Source organism: Pseudophryne corroboree, chromosome 9, assembly GCF_028390025.1.
Source record: "Pseudophryne corroboree isolate aPseCor3 chromosome 9, aPseCor3.hap2, whole genome shotgun sequence".
NCBI classification, from domain to species: domain Eukaryota; kingdom Metazoa; phylum Chordata; class Amphibia; order Anura; family Myobatrachidae; genus Pseudophryne; species Pseudophryne corroboree.
Genome location: NC_086452.1, coordinates 61825012 through 61842773, shown reverse-complemented (window position 1 = coordinate 61842773; position 17762 = coordinate 61825012). Strand labels below are relative to the sequence as shown.

The following is a 17762-nucleotide window of genomic DNA, read 5'->3' as shown; positions in this document are numbered from 1 at the left end:
ACAGCCAATGGCTAATATATCTGAAGATATATCGCCGCATCTGGCTGTGTGTACAAGAGGTCAAAGACCAGCTATGGACGACACATCGAGCAGACCATCAGTAAGTATGTATACTTACCTGAATCGGTTGCTTGGCCTGCACAATGGACAGTCAGCTGTCAAGTCGCCCAGGTGTGTACTTAGCTTAACTATATACTGTATATGCCCAGCTGCATTCTACAAGATCTTTGTGCACTGCATTCACAGACGCATCAGCGAATCACAAACGTTTGCAGTTGGCTCGTTTCTACTCAATACGCCTGATGCTGCTTTTACATATTGCAGCGCAGCCGCTGCGTACACAGACACAACGCGACCGTGCTGTTGCGTCCATCGCTGAATCTTGACTAGTTCAGCTACAACTATTTTCTAGCTATCCCTAATAAAACCTATGAAGTTGGGTAGTTGACATATATTTTTTATATTTTAATAGCAAGTAAATCCATGATTTGACAATAAAGTCAGTTTGTCCACCCTGATCTCAATCCTCTGCAGCAGGAAGCAATTTTGGGGGGAGGGGCTTCTGTATCAGAGCAGACACAGGGGGCGGGATGTACTAACGGGAGAATGCTGTAAAAAACTCTGTTTTTCAGTGTTTTACCGCATTTGTACTGGGTCTCTGCTCTAGAAGTGCTGACGTTACCCTATAGAATCGTATGGGCTCTTTCCGTAATTATGCTGTCAGATTGGATCCATCCCAGCACACCCACGGCCGCGTGTTACTGCGAATGAGCAGAATGAATCCCGGGTCATAAACCCAGAAATCCAGGGACCGTTAGGCATCGCAAAGGGCAGCTCTTATCGGGAGAGCTGTCCTTTGCGCTACTAATCACATATGTTAGTACATATGCGATTAGTATCGTCGTGATGTGTGGCGGATGTACCGCAAAAGGTTGATACATTACCCCCACCTTGACTGCCAGCTTTGCAGGGTTGTTGTGCAGAAATGCACTGTGTGGAATAATAGTTTCATAAACAGGGGTGGGGCCCGTGATGTCACAGCAGCTGAGATAACTGGGCGACGGGGGTGGCTGCAAGGCATGCTGGGAGGGATCCGATTGGATCCCTCACACAGCGCCATGGAGAGAAGCCCATAGGCTTCTATGGACTATCGCCAGCTAAAGCTGGCGAACCCCGCCGCGGCGCTGACCTGCCGGCCGGGGGATAGTACATCAGAAAAATGCGGTAAACAGGGGGTTTACCGCATTTTCCGCTTAGTACATCCCGCCCTAGATACCGGTTGGTGGAATCAGATCCTTATAGGATAAGGTAGTCTTAAATTCTAGCCAGGAAGACCAAGTAGCATTATAGTCCGACTGTTTCTCCATAGCGGAATAATATACGTCTTCCATGGTCCTATAAAACTCAGTTCTTTGGAACCATTCCCAAATCGTAAGTGGATCCTGGGAACGCCAATGGACAGGTATCACTGCTCTCGCTGCATTGTTAAGATGTTTGATGAGAGAATGTTTATATCGTGTGATCGGACTAGTGGTATGGGAAAGTAGTCAGAAATCTAGGTCAGTGGGAGCTTGAAAACCCAGGATATCAGCAGAGAGTTTAATGATTGTATCCCAAAAGGAAGCAATCAACGGGCAATCCCACCAAATGTGAACCAGGGTACCTTTTTCACCACCACATCGCCAAAATAGCGGGGAAAGAGGGGAAAAACTTGTGTAGGAGGGGAGGACAGCGATACCATCTAGTGAAGAGTTTGTACTGAGTTTCTACCACTTCTAAACTAGTAGAACAACGCGCCATAACCTCACAGTGTTTGTCCCAATTGATAGAAATCCCTCGAGGAATAAGATCGGCGTCCCATACCTTACAAAAAGATGCCATGTCAGAAAAGTTACCATGTATTAAGATCTTATAAATACCAGATACAACATGAGTTGGCATTGAAGGTTGTGAGCACATACTCTCGATGGGCGTGATATCTCCCGTTAGATCTACAGTGTTGCGATTAGAGGATATAAAGTGTCGAATTTGAAGATAAAACCAAAAATCTGACGCTGGAATGTCCATGAGTTCACAGAGATCCCGGAAAGATTTCATCTTCCCATCCGAAACCAAGTGGACCAGTCTGGTCAGACCCGCCCGTTTCCACCTAGAAGCTACTAGTCCCTTGGTTCCCAGCAGAAACAGCGGGTTATTATGAAACAGAAGAAGCAGGGTTTTTGTGGAGGAAATTCCCAATTTGTAGCGTAGCAATGACCAAAGAGCCAGGGTGGGACCAACTATCAAATGTGGGGAGCGACTCACGGTCTTAAGCCAGGGTACGGACATAAACCCGAGGACCTCCCCTCTAAGTCCACCCATTGTTTTGAACTAGAATCCAGTCTCGACCAGTCTAAGATCCTGTGAAGGACTGTTGCCTGATAATAAGCAGAGATCAGAGGCAATTGTTGGCCTCCCTGGGCTCTCCTACGAAACAAATTGCAATGCTTAAATCTAGGCTTCCTGCCTCCCCAAACAAAATGACTGATTGCCTTGTGTGCTTCGGCCTGAAACTGGGGGGGAAGTTTTAATGGGATCGTCTGAAATAAGTATAACAACCTGGGCAATATGTTCATTTTAACAATACTCATTCAGCCTAGCCAGGAGAATTTCGGTGTAAGCCACTGTGACATTTCCCGACGTAACTGCCGTAACAAAGGAACGTGGTTAATGTGCACTGTCGTAGAAAGAGAAGATGGCATCAGAATGCCTAGGAATTTGATGTGAGCAAGGTGCCAAGTAGAAGGAAACCTATTCTGTAAGGAAGCGGCTAATGAACTAGAAAGTGAAATATTTAGGGCCATTGATTTAGCATAGTTGATCCTAAAGTTAGATAGCGTCCCGAAATGTGAGAATTCCTTCATCAGATTGGGCAATGATATCGCAGGGTTTGTTATAGAGATGAGCGGATTCGGTTTTACTCGGTTTTACTCGGTTCTCAAAACCGAATCTTATTGGCTATCCAAAACACGTGACATCCGTGAGCCAATTAGATGCCGTTTTGAGAACCGAGTAAAACCGAACCCGCTCATCTCTAGTTTGTTATAACTGCTAAGAGGTCATCCGCAAAGAGTGCTATGCGATGTTCAGTATCGCCTACTTTGAGGCCAGTAATGGCAGGTTTTTTTTCTAATGGCTCTAGCTAGTGCCTCCATGCAGATGACGAATATCAGCGGTGATAGCGGGCAGCCCTGTCGGGTCCCATCTGAAATGGTAACTGGGTCAGAAAGCAGGCCATTAATTCTAACCTGTGCCCAAGGGGCCCAATATAATGCTAACATTTTTTGTAGGAAGACGCCGCCAAGACCCAGGCATCGCAGAACTGCTTCCATAAAGGACCAATCTACCCGGTCAAAGGCTTTGTCAGCATCTGTTGAGAGGAGCATCATGGGAGCCTTGACAGATTGGGCGTGAGCTATCAGGTAAATCACCCTTATAGTATTGTCCCTAGCTTCTCTCCCCTGAACAAAGCCAACTTGATCAGGATGGATAATCTGTGGGATTAAGGGGTTCAGACTGTTGGCCATAAATTTTGCATATAGCTTTATATCGACATTTAACAGGGAGATCGGACAGTAACTAGACGGCAGAGATGGATCTTTGCCATCCTTCGGTGTGACCGTGATGTGTGCTGCTAAGGATTGGTTGGAAAAAGGGGATTCCAGAGAAACGGTATTACATGGGTGTAATAGCAGAGGAAGAAGCTTGTCTTGAAACACCTTATAGTACGTTATAGGGAAGCCATTGGGGCCTGGGCTTTTACCTGAAGGAGAGGTCTTTAGAGCAAATAAGAGCTCGCCCTCTGTGAAAGGCTCCTCCAAAGCTAAAGTGATACCTACGGGGAGCGCAGGGAAATCAATCTCTTCCAGAAAGTGTTTTACTGCAGTCTCATGTGCCGACCGTTCACTGAAAGAACGCTGAGATGTTAAATGATATAAATCCATATAACAAGAATTAAAAATCTTAGCTATCACTTTATCAGTTACATGAGACTTACCGGTAGAATCTTTCATCTCTTTAATATAGGTTAATGATCTCTGAGCTCTCAAAGCCCGGGCCAATAACTTCCCAGGTTTGTTACCCCATCTGTGTTATTGCCAGATCCTATTTTTGTAAGTCATGATATATTAAAACTACTTTGCCCTTACGGCGTTTCCATATGGGAACATCCGAAATACACTCCTGCCCAAAATGCCACCAGAGTGAGGTGGATACCTATCATTGTTTATGGGCATGTCCTATTGTGCAATATTTCTGGCACCTTATTAGAAGATATGCAGAAGCTAAACTAATAACTTATGTACCATTTACCCCCGAATGGGCAGTTTTGGGTATCATTGATCCCACTCTCCGAATGCCATCGGAATGCAAAAAAATAAGATTTTAAACCTACCGGTAAATCTTTTTTTCCTAGTCCGTAGATGATGCTGGGGACTCCGTAAGGACCATGGGGAATAGACGGGCTCCGCAGGAGACATGGGCACTAAAAAGAACTTTAGATATGGGTGTGCACTGGCTCCTCCCTCTATGCCTCTCCTCCAGACCCCAGTTAGAGAAACTGTGCCCAGAGGAGACGGACAGTACGAGGAAAGGATTTTTGTTAATCTAAGGGCAAGATTCATACCAGCCCGCACCATCCACACTGTATAACATGTATATACGAACCAGTCAACAGTATGAAACAAATCAGCATCAGCCCGAGACTGATCAAAACTGTAACATAACCCTTATGTAAGCAGAAACTATATACAAGTCTTGCAGAATGTAGTCCGCACTGGGACGGGCGCCCAGCATCCTCTACGGACTAGGAGAAAAAGATTTACCGGTAGGTTTAAAATCTTATTTTCTCTTACGTCCTAGAGGATGCTGGGGACTCCGTAAGGACCATGGGGATTATACCAAAGCTCCAAAACGGGCGGGAGAGTGTGGATGACTCTGCAGCACCGATTGAGCAAACATGAGGTCCTCATCAGCCAGGGTATCAAACTTGTAGAACTTTGCAAAGGTGTTTGAACCCGACCAAGTCGCTGCTCGGCAAAGCTGTAATGCTGAGACACCTCGGGCAGCAGCCCAAGAAGAGCCCACCTTCCTAGTGGAATGGGCCTTTACCGAATTTGGTACCGGCAATCCAGCCGTAGAATGAGCCTGCTGAATTGTGTTACAGATCCAGCGAGCAATAGTCTGCTTAGAAGCAGGAGCGCCAACCTTGTTGGCTGCATACATGACAAACAGAGCCTCTGTTTTTCTCACCCGAGCCGTTCTGGCTACATAAATTTTCAATGCCCTGACCACATCAAGGGACTCGGAATCCTCCAAGTCCCGCGTAGCCACAGGCACCACAATAGGTTGGTTCATATGAAAAGATGAAACCACCTTGGGCAAAAATTGAGGACGAGTCTGCAACTCTGCTCTATCCACATGGAAAACCAGATAGGGGCTTTTGTGAGATAAAGCCGCCAATTCCGACACTAGCCTTGCAGATGCCAAGGCCAACAACATGACCACTTTCCAAGTGAGATACTTTAATTCCACCGTTTTAAGAGGCTCAAACCAGTGAAACTTAAGGAACCGCAACACCACGTTAAGGTCCCAGGTTGCCACTGGAGGTACAAAAGGAGGCTGGATATGCAGCACTCCCTTCACAAAAGTCTGTACTTCCGGAAGAGAAGCCAATTCCTTCTGAAAGAAAATGGATAGTGCCGAAATCTGAACCTTAATGGAGCCTAATTTTAGGCCCAAATTCACTCCAGTCTGTAGGAAGTGAAGGAAACGGCCCAGATGGAATTCTTCCGGAGGAGCATTCCTGGACTCACACCAAGAGACTTACTTCCGCCAAATACGGTGATAATGTTTTGCTGTCACATCCTTCCTAGCCTTTATCAGAGTAGGAATGACCTCATCCGGAATGCCCTTTTCCGCTAGGATACGGCGTTCAACCGCCATGCCGTCAAACGCAGCCGCGGTAAGTCTTGGAACAGACAGGGCCCCTTTTGTAACAGGTCCTCTCTGAGAGGAAGAGGCCACGGATCTTCTGTGAGCATTTCCTGCAGATCCGGAAACCAGGCCCTTCGAGGCCAATCCGGAACAATGAGAATTGTCGGTACTCCTCTTCGTCTTATGATTCTCAATATCTTGGAGATGAGAGGAAGAGGAGGAAACACATAGACCGACTGGAACACCCCCGGTGTCACCAGGGCGTCCACTGCTACCGCCTGAGGGTCCCTTGACCTGGCGCAATACCTCGGTAGCTTTTTGTTGAGGCGTGACGCCATCATCTCTATCTGAGGCAGTCCCCACTGACTTGCAATCTCTGCGAAGACTTCCTGATGAATTCCCCACTCTCCTGGATGTAGATCGTGTCTGCTGAGGAAGTCTGCTTCCCAGTTGTCCACTCCCGGAATGAAGACTGCTGTCAGAGCGCTTACATGATTTTCCGCCCAGCGAAGAATCCTGGTGGCTTCTGCCATTGCCACTCTGCTCTTTGTTCCGCCTTGGCGGTTTACATGAGTTACTGCGGTGATGTTGTCTGACTGAATCAGAACCGGTAGGTCGCGAAGCAAAGTCTCCGCTTGACGAAGGCCGTTGTATATGGCCCTTAATTCCAGTACGTTGATGTGAAGACAAGCCTCCTGGCTTGACCAGAGACCTTGGAAGTTTCTTCCCTGTGTGACTGCTCCCCAACCTCAGAGGCTCGCGTCCGTGGTTATCAGAACCCAGTCCTGAATGCCGAACCTGCAACCCTCTAGAAGGTGAGCACTTTGCAGCCACCACAGGAGAGATACCCTGGCCCTGGGGGACAGGCTGATCATCTGATGAATATGTAGATGTGACCCGGACCACTTGTCCAGAAGGTCCCACTGAATCCATGACCAAACTCATGAGTTCTTGGGCCTTTTCCATCGGGAGATAAACCCTTTTCTGGTCTGTATCCAGAATCATGCCTAAGAAAGGCAAACGGGTCGTCGGAACCAACTGTGACTTTGGTAGATTGAGAATCCAGCCGTGCTGTTGCAACACCCTCAGGGAGAGTGACATGCTGTTCAGCAACTGTTCTCTCGATCTCGCTTTTATTAGGAGATCATCCAAGTACGGGATAATTGTGACACCCTGCTTGCGCAGGAGCACCATCATTTCCGCCATCACCTTGGTGAAAATCCTTGGGGCCGTGGAAAGGCCAAACGGCAACATCTGAAATTGGTAATTACAATCCTGTACAGCAAATCTCAGGAACGCCTGATGAGGCGGATATATGGGGACATGAAGGTATGCATCCTTTATGTCCAGGGACACCATATAATCCCCCTTTTCCAGGCTGGCTATGACCGCCCTGAGCGTTTCATCTTGAACTTGAACCTTTTTAAGTATAGGTTTAAGGATTTTAAATTTAAAATGGGTCTGACCGAACTGTCTGGTTTCGGGACCACAAACAGGGTTGAGTAATACCCCATCCCCTGCTTCAGGGAACCTTGACCACCACTTGTTGAAGACACAATTTTTGAATTGCATTTAAAACTATCTCCCTCTCTGGGGGAGAAGCCGGTAGGGCCGATTTGAAAAACCGGCGAGTAGGCACCTCTTCGAATTCCAGCTTGTAACCCTAGGAAACAATTTCTATTGCCCAGGGATCCACCTGTGAGTGAACCCAGATGTGGCTGAAAAGCGTCATGCGGTGGATTTTGTAGAGGCCGGGGAGGACTTCTGCTCCTGGGAACTAGCTGTGGTTGGCAGCTTTTCCCCCCTGCCCTTACCTCTGGCAAGAAAGGAAGATCCCCGCACTCTCTTGGGTTTATGCGACCGAAAGGACTGCATCTGATAATGTGGCGTTTTCTTAGGCTGTGAGGAAACATAAGGCAAAAAAGCCGATTTACCTGCCGTAGCTGTGGAAACTAGGTCCGTGAGACATTCCACAAACAATTCCTCACCCTTGTAAGGTAAAACCTCCATATGGCTCTTCGAGTCGGCATCACTCATCCATTGTTGGGTCCATAGGGCTCGTCTAGCAGAAATCGCCATAGCGTTGGCTCTGGAACCCAGTAGGCCAACGTCTCTCTGAGCATCTCTCATATATAGGACAACATCTTTAATATGACCCAGTGTCAATAAAATGGTTTCCTTATCCAGCGTATCTATATCAGCAGATAAGGTATCTGTCCACGCTGCTACAGCGCTACAAACCCAAGCCGACGCTATCGCCGGTCTGAGTAAGGTACCAGTATGTGTGTAAATTGACTTCAAGGTAGTCTCCTGCCTGCGATCAGCAGGATCCTTGAGCCGTATCTTGAGATGGCAGCGCTACCTTTTTGGATAAGCGTGTCAACGCTTTGTCCACCCTTGTGGAGGATTCCCACTGTATCCTGTCCTTAGCCGGGAAAGGATACGCCATAAGAATCCTTTTGGGAATCTGCAGTTTTTTGTCTGGAGATTCCCAAGCCTTTTCAAATAACTCGTTCAGCTCATGAGATGGGGGAAAGGTTACCTCAAGTTTCTTTTCCTTATACATGCGCACCCTCGTGTCAGGGACAGAGGGGTCATCTGTGATATGCAACACATCTTTTATTGCAATAATCATATAATGAATACTTTTAGCCAATTTTGGCTGTAACTTTGCATCATCGTAGTCGACACTGGAGTCAGAGTCTGTGTCGGTATCAGTGTCTACTATTTGGGATAGTGGGCGCTTTTGAGACCCAGAAGGTCCCTGCGACATAGTGAAAGGCAGGGCTTGACTCCCTGTACATTCCCTGGACTCTGCTTGTCCAACCTTTTGTGTAATAAATTCACATTTGCATTTAAAACATTCCACATATCCAACCAGTCAGGTGCCGGCGTTGCCGACGGAGACACCACACTCATTTGCTCCACCTCCTCCCTAGAAGAGCCTTCCGCTTCAGACATGCCGACACACGCGTACCGACACCCCACACACACAGGGAATTCTCTATCTGGAGACAGTTCCTCCACAAGGGCCTTAGGAGAGACAGAGAGAGAGAGTATGCCAGCACATACCCAGCGCCAATGACCCTGGAAAAAATACCCAGATAGCGCTTTTATTATATATATATATTCACTGCGCCAAAATAATGATCCCCCCCCCCCTTCTTTAAAACCCTCTGTCACCGTGTTCAGCAGGGGAGAGTCCGGGGAGCCAGCTTCTCAGCGGTATGCTGTGGAGAAAATGGCGCTGGTGAGTGCTGAGGGATCAAGCTCCGCCCCCTCAGCGGCGGGCTTCGGTCCCGCTTGATTCCGTTTAAAAACTGGCGGGGGATCTCCAATATACAGTGCAGAGCCTATATATATATACTTGTTTTGCCAGTCCCAGAGGTTTAAATTGCTGCCCAGGGCGCCCCCCCTGCGCCCTGCACCCTTACAGTGCCTACCGTGTGTGTTTTGTGTGGGAGCAATGGCGCGTTACCTCAGTGAAGATCTGAAGTCTTCTGCCGACTCTGAAGTCTTCTTATCTTCTCATACTCACCCGGCTTCTATCTTCCGGCCCTGTGAGGAGGACGGCGGCGCGGCTCCGGGACGAACAGCTAGGAGAGACCTGCGTTATGACTCCCTCTGGAGCTAATGGTGTCCAGTAGCCTAAGAAGCAGAGCCTAGCATTCAAGTAGGTCTGCTTCTCTCCCCTCAGTCCCTCGATGCAGGGAGCCTGTTGCCAGCAGGCTCCCTGAAAATAAAAAAACTAACAAAAATCCTTTCTTTCAGGAAACTCAGGAGAGCTCCCTGTAATGCACCCAGTCTCCTCTGGGCACAATATCAAACTGGGGTCTAGAGGAGGGGCATAGAGGGAGGAGCCAGTGCACACCCATATCTAAAGTTCTTTTTAGTGCCCATGTCTCCTGTGGAGCCCGTCTATTCCCCAGCATCCTCTAGGACGTAAGAGAAACTACTGATAGCTCTCAGTGCAGCGGGGGAAAAGACGATACTACAGGGATGGATAGACAGCACGCCTCCACAGATACCTTTATTTTTTAATAAACTGCACCACATATTTAGGATGGAATGGGTGGAAGCCATTGTGGATAGAGGTAAACAGCTGGATCGTTTTTTTAATCTCTGGGAATTTTATATTTCCACTCTACCCCTCACCACGGGATCCAGTCTGAAGATCGACAGTGTCTAGGTCGACAATGTTTAGGTCGACCACTATAGGTCGACAGTCACTAGGTCGACATGGATGGAAGGTCGACAGGGTTTCTAGGTCGACATGTGCTAGGTCGACAGGTCTAAAGGTCGACATGAGTTTTTCACATTTTTTTTCTTTTTTTCATACTTAACGATCCACGTGGACTACGATTGGAACGGTAAAGTGTGCCGAGCGAAGCGAAGGCACCATGCCCGAAGCATGGCGAGCGAAGCGAGCCATGCGAGGGGACGCGGTGCACTAATTTGGGATCCCGGTCACTCTACGAAGAAAACGACACCAAAAAAAATAAATCCTCATGTCGACCTTTAGACCTGTCGACCTAGCACATGTCGACCTAGAAACCCTGTCGACCTTCCATCCATGTCGACCTAGTGACTGTCGACCTAAACATTGTCGACCTAGACACTGTCGATTTGATGAACCACACCCCCTCACCACGCGGATGCAAATTCATAATAGTCTAAAGAATACCACGTAGTACCTAACTAGATTAGCCGCACAAGACCAACCTGTATCTTTGGTCTGAGGACAGACGACTATGGCGGCTCCCCTCAGGGTGACCTGTATCATTCATAGTAACACGAGTGACCCAAATGAATGACTATACACCATGTATAATTCTTTATTACGATATATATGTGAATTTACTGTGAAATGCACAATTGTGACTTCTCTTCATTGTAAATCTTATTGTTTTTGCATTATCTTGATATGTACAATCTATAATGTCTCATAAAAAATTGTTTTGAAAAAAAAAAAAAACTACTTTGCCCATTGGCAGTTTGACTTCCCTAAGAGGTTCTGCGCATACTTGCCTACCTGACCCTCTCCATGAGGGAGAAAATGCTCTGTTCCTGGACTTTCCTGGTAATGTATGATTGCCATCACCTGTGGTGAGCTAGTTAATTGATAAGAAAGGTGTTTCACCATAGGTGATGGCAATCATACATTACCAGGAAAGTCCAGGAACAGAGTATTTTCTCCCTCATGGAGAGGGTCAGGTAGGCAAGTATGGTTCTGCAGCACCTGCCGGTATTACTGGTAAAACCCACGTGTCTCAGCCTCTCCTGAGAGCACAGATTTATATATCAATGGTTTGTATACTGCAATATCTCTTTCTCCTTGCTCCCTCTACTGGACACGGCTGGTACCACAGGAGTTATGCCATGTGCTCAGTGAACTGGCTGGAGATTAATGGTTCTGGCACATCCTGTGGCGATAATTAGACAAGTGATTTAATGACATACTGCGTATCCCCACCCACACTGCTAGATGGCCATCATCTAACGACAAACCACCCCCTCCCATTTTCTGTAGCCACCAGGTTAAGCCACATATAAGGCTTCATTTTATGCAGAGAGGGTGAAATGTGACTCTCCAGGAGCTGTGGTGCTGAGGAGCCAATGTATAATTTTCCCCATACGGAATGCGATGATTCCTGCACCGCTGTGCCTAATTTAACATTGCGTAAAAAGCATTTTTACAGGAATGTATTCAAAGTAAAGATGCAGAAGTAGCTTTGTGAAAACTGCTAGATCACATGTAATCATTTTCGAGTTGCGATCTCTATTTCCTTTTGATATCACATTTTTACGCTGCAATTTCTCATCGCAGTTGTGCCAGGCTTCCCGAGGGAGAAGGGATGTGATTGCATTAGCAAACACATCCCTTTTAACACACCACTGGAACAGGGCCCTTTAGGAAACCCCTGACCCTTCGGGCAATTTTTTATTCATTCCCACTATCTATTATTTCATATAGTATTGCCACAATAAGCAGCAATAGGAACGAATATTTTCCTGGTTTGGAACCCATATTTGATAATTACTGTATGACCCTAGTTGAGCAAATTATCACTACCCCATACTTCCAACATGTGTCTACTGTTATGTCACACCATAAACATATGATAACAATTACTAATTTAAAATATATGATATATTGAGGATCCATTTACTTAACAGTAATTAACTGTAATTAAAGATTCAGTTGAAGTGGTCCGTGATAAAGGTTCCTGTAGTATGACGTTAGGCCAAGGAAAAGAAGCTGCACTACACAGGGGGGTCTTCTCATACATTGGGGGGGGGGGGGGGCTATCAGATCCGCCATTCCTACCTTCTTCTTATAAAAAAGCTATAAGCCAGGGATGGGTAACCTTCGACCCTCCAGCTGTTGTTGAACTACACATCCCAGCATGCCCTGCAACAGTTTTAGCATGACCAAAAAGCAAAACTGTAGCAAGGCATGCTGGTGTATGTAGTTCAACAACAGCTCGAGGGCCGAAGGTTCCCCATACCTGCTATGAGCCATCTGAGGCATGCATCAAACAGAAGGAAGAAAATTCAATAAATATTTGCAATGTTTGAATGATACATATGAGAATATCGCATTTCTACTAATTTTAATAGAGGATTTGCGATCTTCACTAAATAGATATTTACTGCAATCATCAACTTTATCTCTTGCTTAATACATCTGACTGATACTACATTATCACATTTATCTTGCAATTAGTTATGTAATCACAATTTTTTAAATCCATCTTGTGATATGGGTACCTAAAAGTCTTAGCCTACCATTCCAGCCTGGTGTGTGTCTGTTCTATCCCATAGGGAGAGGGCACAGGGGTTTCCAGTTGCCCAGACCAACAGCTTGAATCATGAACAAATTTACTAGTGCTGCTGCTACAACATGCAGTATAAGGGACAGAAATGAGTTGCCACGGAAAAACATTTGGCGTTTTCCGCGATTTTTCACCGATTTTTTATTTACAGGCTATCCTATTAGATCGCTTGTAAAAAAAATGCCCTTTCTCCCGAAAACACACAGGTTCAGTGAAACCTGTGTGTTTCCGTGAGAAACAGCCCCCCATGTGACCAGGGAGCCAGAGGTCAGCGCTGCACTGGGAGCTTCAGGAGCCAGCACCCGGTGCAGCACCAAAAGCACTGATAAGCCGCTGGCTTATCTGGGCTAATAGGATAGCCCCCAGCGGGACAGTTAGCCCCGGTAAATTACCAGGACTATTTGGATATTCCCCCAAGCAGAAGTTAAAGTGAGCCGGAACGGGGTGGAACTGCGTTCTGTCAGTTCCAGAGGCAGAACTCTGGGAGGCAACGGAGTCATCTGCCGCCGGGCTCCTGCTCTGAAGGGGGCACCTCTCCTCCCATTCTGTGACACCATTGAATTAAGTTAATTGATATCTGTCGCTGTCTTTTCAGTGGCCATCTTCCTCACTGGTCCCTGCACCTTACAAATCACACCCTCTTTATTATACTGTAGGTACACATTTTACAAGGGTCACACCCAAGATTAGAAACCACAACCTATTACACTGGAAGTAGACACCTTCCTGATGAAGCTGTTTGTTCCTGTATAGGAAATATGAGAATATTAACTATATGAAGATACTTCTCTGACAATTACACGTAACTTGATATAGTTAGAATTCTCATGCTTCCTCTACAGGAGCAAATAGCTCCATCAGTAAAGTGTCTGCTGTTAGTGTAACAGGTCATGGGTCCTAATCCTGGGTATGACTGCTAAGAAATATGTGATTTAAAATAAAAGACAATTAAACGTATAAATACAGTATATACATTTTTTTCAGAACACTCCACACACACACACACGCACGCACACATGCACGCACGCACGCACACATACATACATACATACATTTATTTATCTTAATATAGGAAATAGGGAGGGGCACCAATATTTATCTTGCCTCCGGGCAACTGGGACGAACTTCCGCAACTGGTCAGTTCCATTTGGAGACAGAACCAGTTCTGCCACCTCTGGCTCACCTAACCCAGTGAGATGCCCAGAGCCGCCTGGAGATGCCGGGTGTCCACTGAGATTGTGTTACCAGCAGGCGCTGGCTTCTTCCCCTCAACGGCAGCCGGAGGCAGGAGCTCACTCCTGAGCTCCTGCTTCTGGCTCAGGCAGTGTGCAGCGCTTTGGGAGAGACGTGACGTCTCTCCCATAGTTCAGAAGAGTGGGCGGCCAGGCGGAGGGCAGCGGTACAGAAGGGGGAGTGAGGCTGGTGAGTATTGTTTTTTTATTTTTATTTGTGTGTGTGTGAGTGAGCAGCACCACGGGGGACGGACAATTGGGGGCAAACCAACTGGGGGCATATGTTTACTGGGGGCATAACTATAGGGGGTATAACTATAGCGGGCATATCTACTGGGGACATAACTACAGGGGGCATATCTACTGGGGGCATAACTACAGGGTTCATATATACTGGGGGCATAACTACGGTGGGCATATCTACTAGGGGCATAACTACAGGGGGCATTTCTACTGAGGGCATAACTACGGGAGGCAATACTATACGGGGGCACTACTAATGAGGGCGTTGCATAGGGGGCACATAATAAGGGGGATCACTCCTGGGGATATAAAGGGGACCACTACTGGGGGCAATGTATAAGGGGCACCAATACTATGGGTTCTACATAAGGGGCACTACAACTGTGGGCACTACCACTACAGTGGGCATTGTATAAGGGGTACTACTGCTGAGGGCGTTGTATAAGGGACACTACTGCTGTGGACATTGGGGGTAATTCCAAGTTGATCGCAGCAGGATATTTTTTAGCAGTTGGGCAAAACCATGTGCACTGCAAGGGGGGGGGGGGGCAGATATAACATTTGCAGAGAGAGTTAGATTTGGGTGGGTTATTTTGTTTCTGTGCAGGGTAAATACTGGCTGCTTTATTTTTACACTGCAATTTAGATTGCAGATTGAACACACCACGCCCAAATCTCTCTCTCTCTGCACATGTTATATCTGCCTCCCCTGCAGTGCACATGGTTTTGCCCAACTGCTAAAAAATTTCCTGCTGCGATCAACTTGGAATTACCCCCATTATGTGAATTAGGGGTGCTACTACTGTTTGCTTTGTGTGTAAGGGGCACTAATGTGTGTCATAACAGGAATAAGGGACACTACTATGTGGTGTAATGTGAATAAGATTGTGCTACTGTGCAGCTGCAGGCGCACCCAATTAGACCACACCCCCTTTATTGCACAAGCACGAGAGGGGGGGGGGAGGAGTTCCACCAGCTCTCTAGCACCACTTTACGCACTGGTCCCATGTCTGCTGTGAACTGCGCACTCAAGCAAAGCACCGGACCCAAAAGCAGCTGTCAACAAAGGAGACGTGTTTTACCATAAAGAGGTAGAATGTGTGCAGTCTCCTAGGGATGGCCATCAACCAACAATGGTTAACAACCATTAATGGTTTGCCACCGATGGTTGATGGTTCCACTTTCTTTTTTCTCCTCAGCGCTGGAAACATGGCCCTCCCCCAACATGACCCACAATCAGGGCCGGATTAACTATGAGGCGGATTGAGCTGCAGCTCCAAGCCCCCCATTGAAAATAGGCCCACAGATCCCCTGCAGTGCAGGCAGTGGAGACAGGTAAAAAAAAATCCTGTCATCACTAGCAGCTCACTCACCACACGGCTGCTCAGTTACCTTGAGCCCGAACTGGCTGGCCGAAGTCCCGCGACTCCCGACCATTCCAGGGCCTGACCAAAACTGTCTGTCCCGGCATGATGAATCTGCCCGAGGCCCCGCCCCCAGACCCGTCCGAGGCTCCGCCCCCATACTGTCGAAGCTCCTCCCCCATCATCCGTGGAGTCACACTGGCAGCAGGATAAGCCTTGTTTGCACCATTTACCCTGGCTGCTGTGGGGCTGCACATGAGAAATCTAACAGGACAGCAGAAGAGCAAGGTGGGTGGTGGGGTGGTGTAATAACTTCACTACATATACAGTATATTATGCAAGAGAACAGGAGGCAAAAGTCAATTAATTAATTATATTATAAAAGGGAATACATGATGCTCAAGTTGTTTAAATAGATAAAGGGGATATAGTGGGGGATAAGTTAAATAAACATATAAGGAGAAACAAGGCCACAAGTTTACTATAAAGAATGTCAGGAGGCACAACTTAAATTTAAAAGGAGGGGATCTTGGTACAATGCAAATAAATATATATATTGGGGCAAGTGACAATATAATTAAATATGTAAGGGAGCATGTAGCATAAATTAATAAAAGTATACATTCATATATTATTTAAGATGATATAGCGGCATGTGTTATTTATATATAAGGGTGGGCGGGCACAAGTTAAATTGATATGTAAGGGGGACAGGAGGCACAACTTAAATATAAATGAGTGCGGGTGCAGGTGGTAGAGCAATATATTCTAAGGTAGGGACAGGAGCATAAGTTAACTATATAAGGGAGAATTGGAAGCACAAGATAATAAATAAAGGGTGGACAGGGGACACATTTTAAATATAAGGGGAGACCGGGGGTACAGCTTAAATATACAGTATATAAATATGTAAGCGGAGGGCATGTGACATAAATAAAGTACACATTAATTACACATAAAAGGGGACAGGTTGCACAAATTAATTAGATATTATATAAGGCGCGAAGGCAGGTGGCATATAAGAATTAAATACTGTATAAATATTTATTTACAGGGAAATTACACAAAAATTAAATTGGTTCAGTTGTTTAACTCCAGGTATTGGCACAGTTTTAGTATGCCCTGGCGGTCTATGGGGCTAACTGCATGGTCAGACATTATGGGCCGGATTTAAATGTTCTCCCCTACTCCCTCCTGCGATTCCGCTCAGTTATTCTAATGTCGCTGCGGACGGGCGCGTCAAGTTCATTTCAGCTTGCTACCCCCGGCAGCAGCGATCTGAAATGTGCGATCGCGCCAATTAGTTTGGTCAGGTTTAGGTGCTTTGCGCGCCTAAGCCCAACTGCTCTGGGCGCGATAATGGGGGCCATTTGAATATTGCACTTTAGACGGGAGATAGGGGGTGCGTTAATATTTTAATTCTTCGCTACGTGTTTCTTTCTCAAGTTTTATGGTGATTTTCTTTAAACCAGGCTGTTGTTGCTGTTGGTTAATGTACAGTAGGGTGTGCTTGATATTGCTTTCATATCATAGAAAGAAACTCATGTGGCTTATCTGTGTATTATAGAGAGATGGAGTTTTCTCCAATTAAAGTTCATTTTTGTGTCATAAAGTTATAGATGTGTCCATTTATTCACACCACTGAGGTTGTAGGTTTGATTTCCACCCTGGCCCTAATTGTGTGGAGTTTGTATATTCTCCCCGTACTTGTGTGGGTTCCCTCCAGATGCTCCACTTTCCTCCCACAGGTTAACTGGCTCCCAACATAAATTAACTCTATTGTGTAAGCGTGTGCGTGTACATGTGGTAGGAAACGGGCCTAATTCAGTAAAGATTGCATTTGCAAAGCTGCTCGGAACAGCTTTGCAAATGCAAGCCTTAGCAATGCAAATGCAGGAGGAGGTGCATAGCACCTCCTGCCTCCATACCACCTCCTCCCTGCACAGCACTTCCTTCCTGCATTTGCGATCTCTAAACTGCGATGTGATCGCAGTTCTGTGACTGCAGACTGAGTAAACCTCATCTTACTCAGACTAGCAGTCGCTGTGCGGCTTGCGAGGCCAAGGAAACTGAGTCTGGGACGCAGTCCTTGGCCTCGCCACTTTCCATGAATG

At 46.6% G+C, this 17762-nt stretch overlaps 1 protein-coding gene across 2 annotated transcripts in view; it reads right to left on the bottom strand.

Moving 5' to 3' along the window:
• The window catches only part of PTCH2 (patched 2), a 90938-nt gene extending 75183 nt beyond the window's left edge, over positions 1-15755 (bottom strand). Inside the window, exon 1 of one of the 2 annotated variants that reach the window (XM_063939442.1) lies at positions 15658-15755. In XM_063939442.1, the coding sequence (XP_063795512.1) occupies positions 15658-15721 (64 nt within the window). In that variant the 5' untranslated portion in view covers positions 15722-15755. The remainder of the gene's footprint in view (positions 1-15657) is intronic. The other variant, XM_063939443.1, reaches the window with a different exon arrangement.
• Between the last annotated feature and the right edge of the window lie 2007 nt (positions 15756-17762).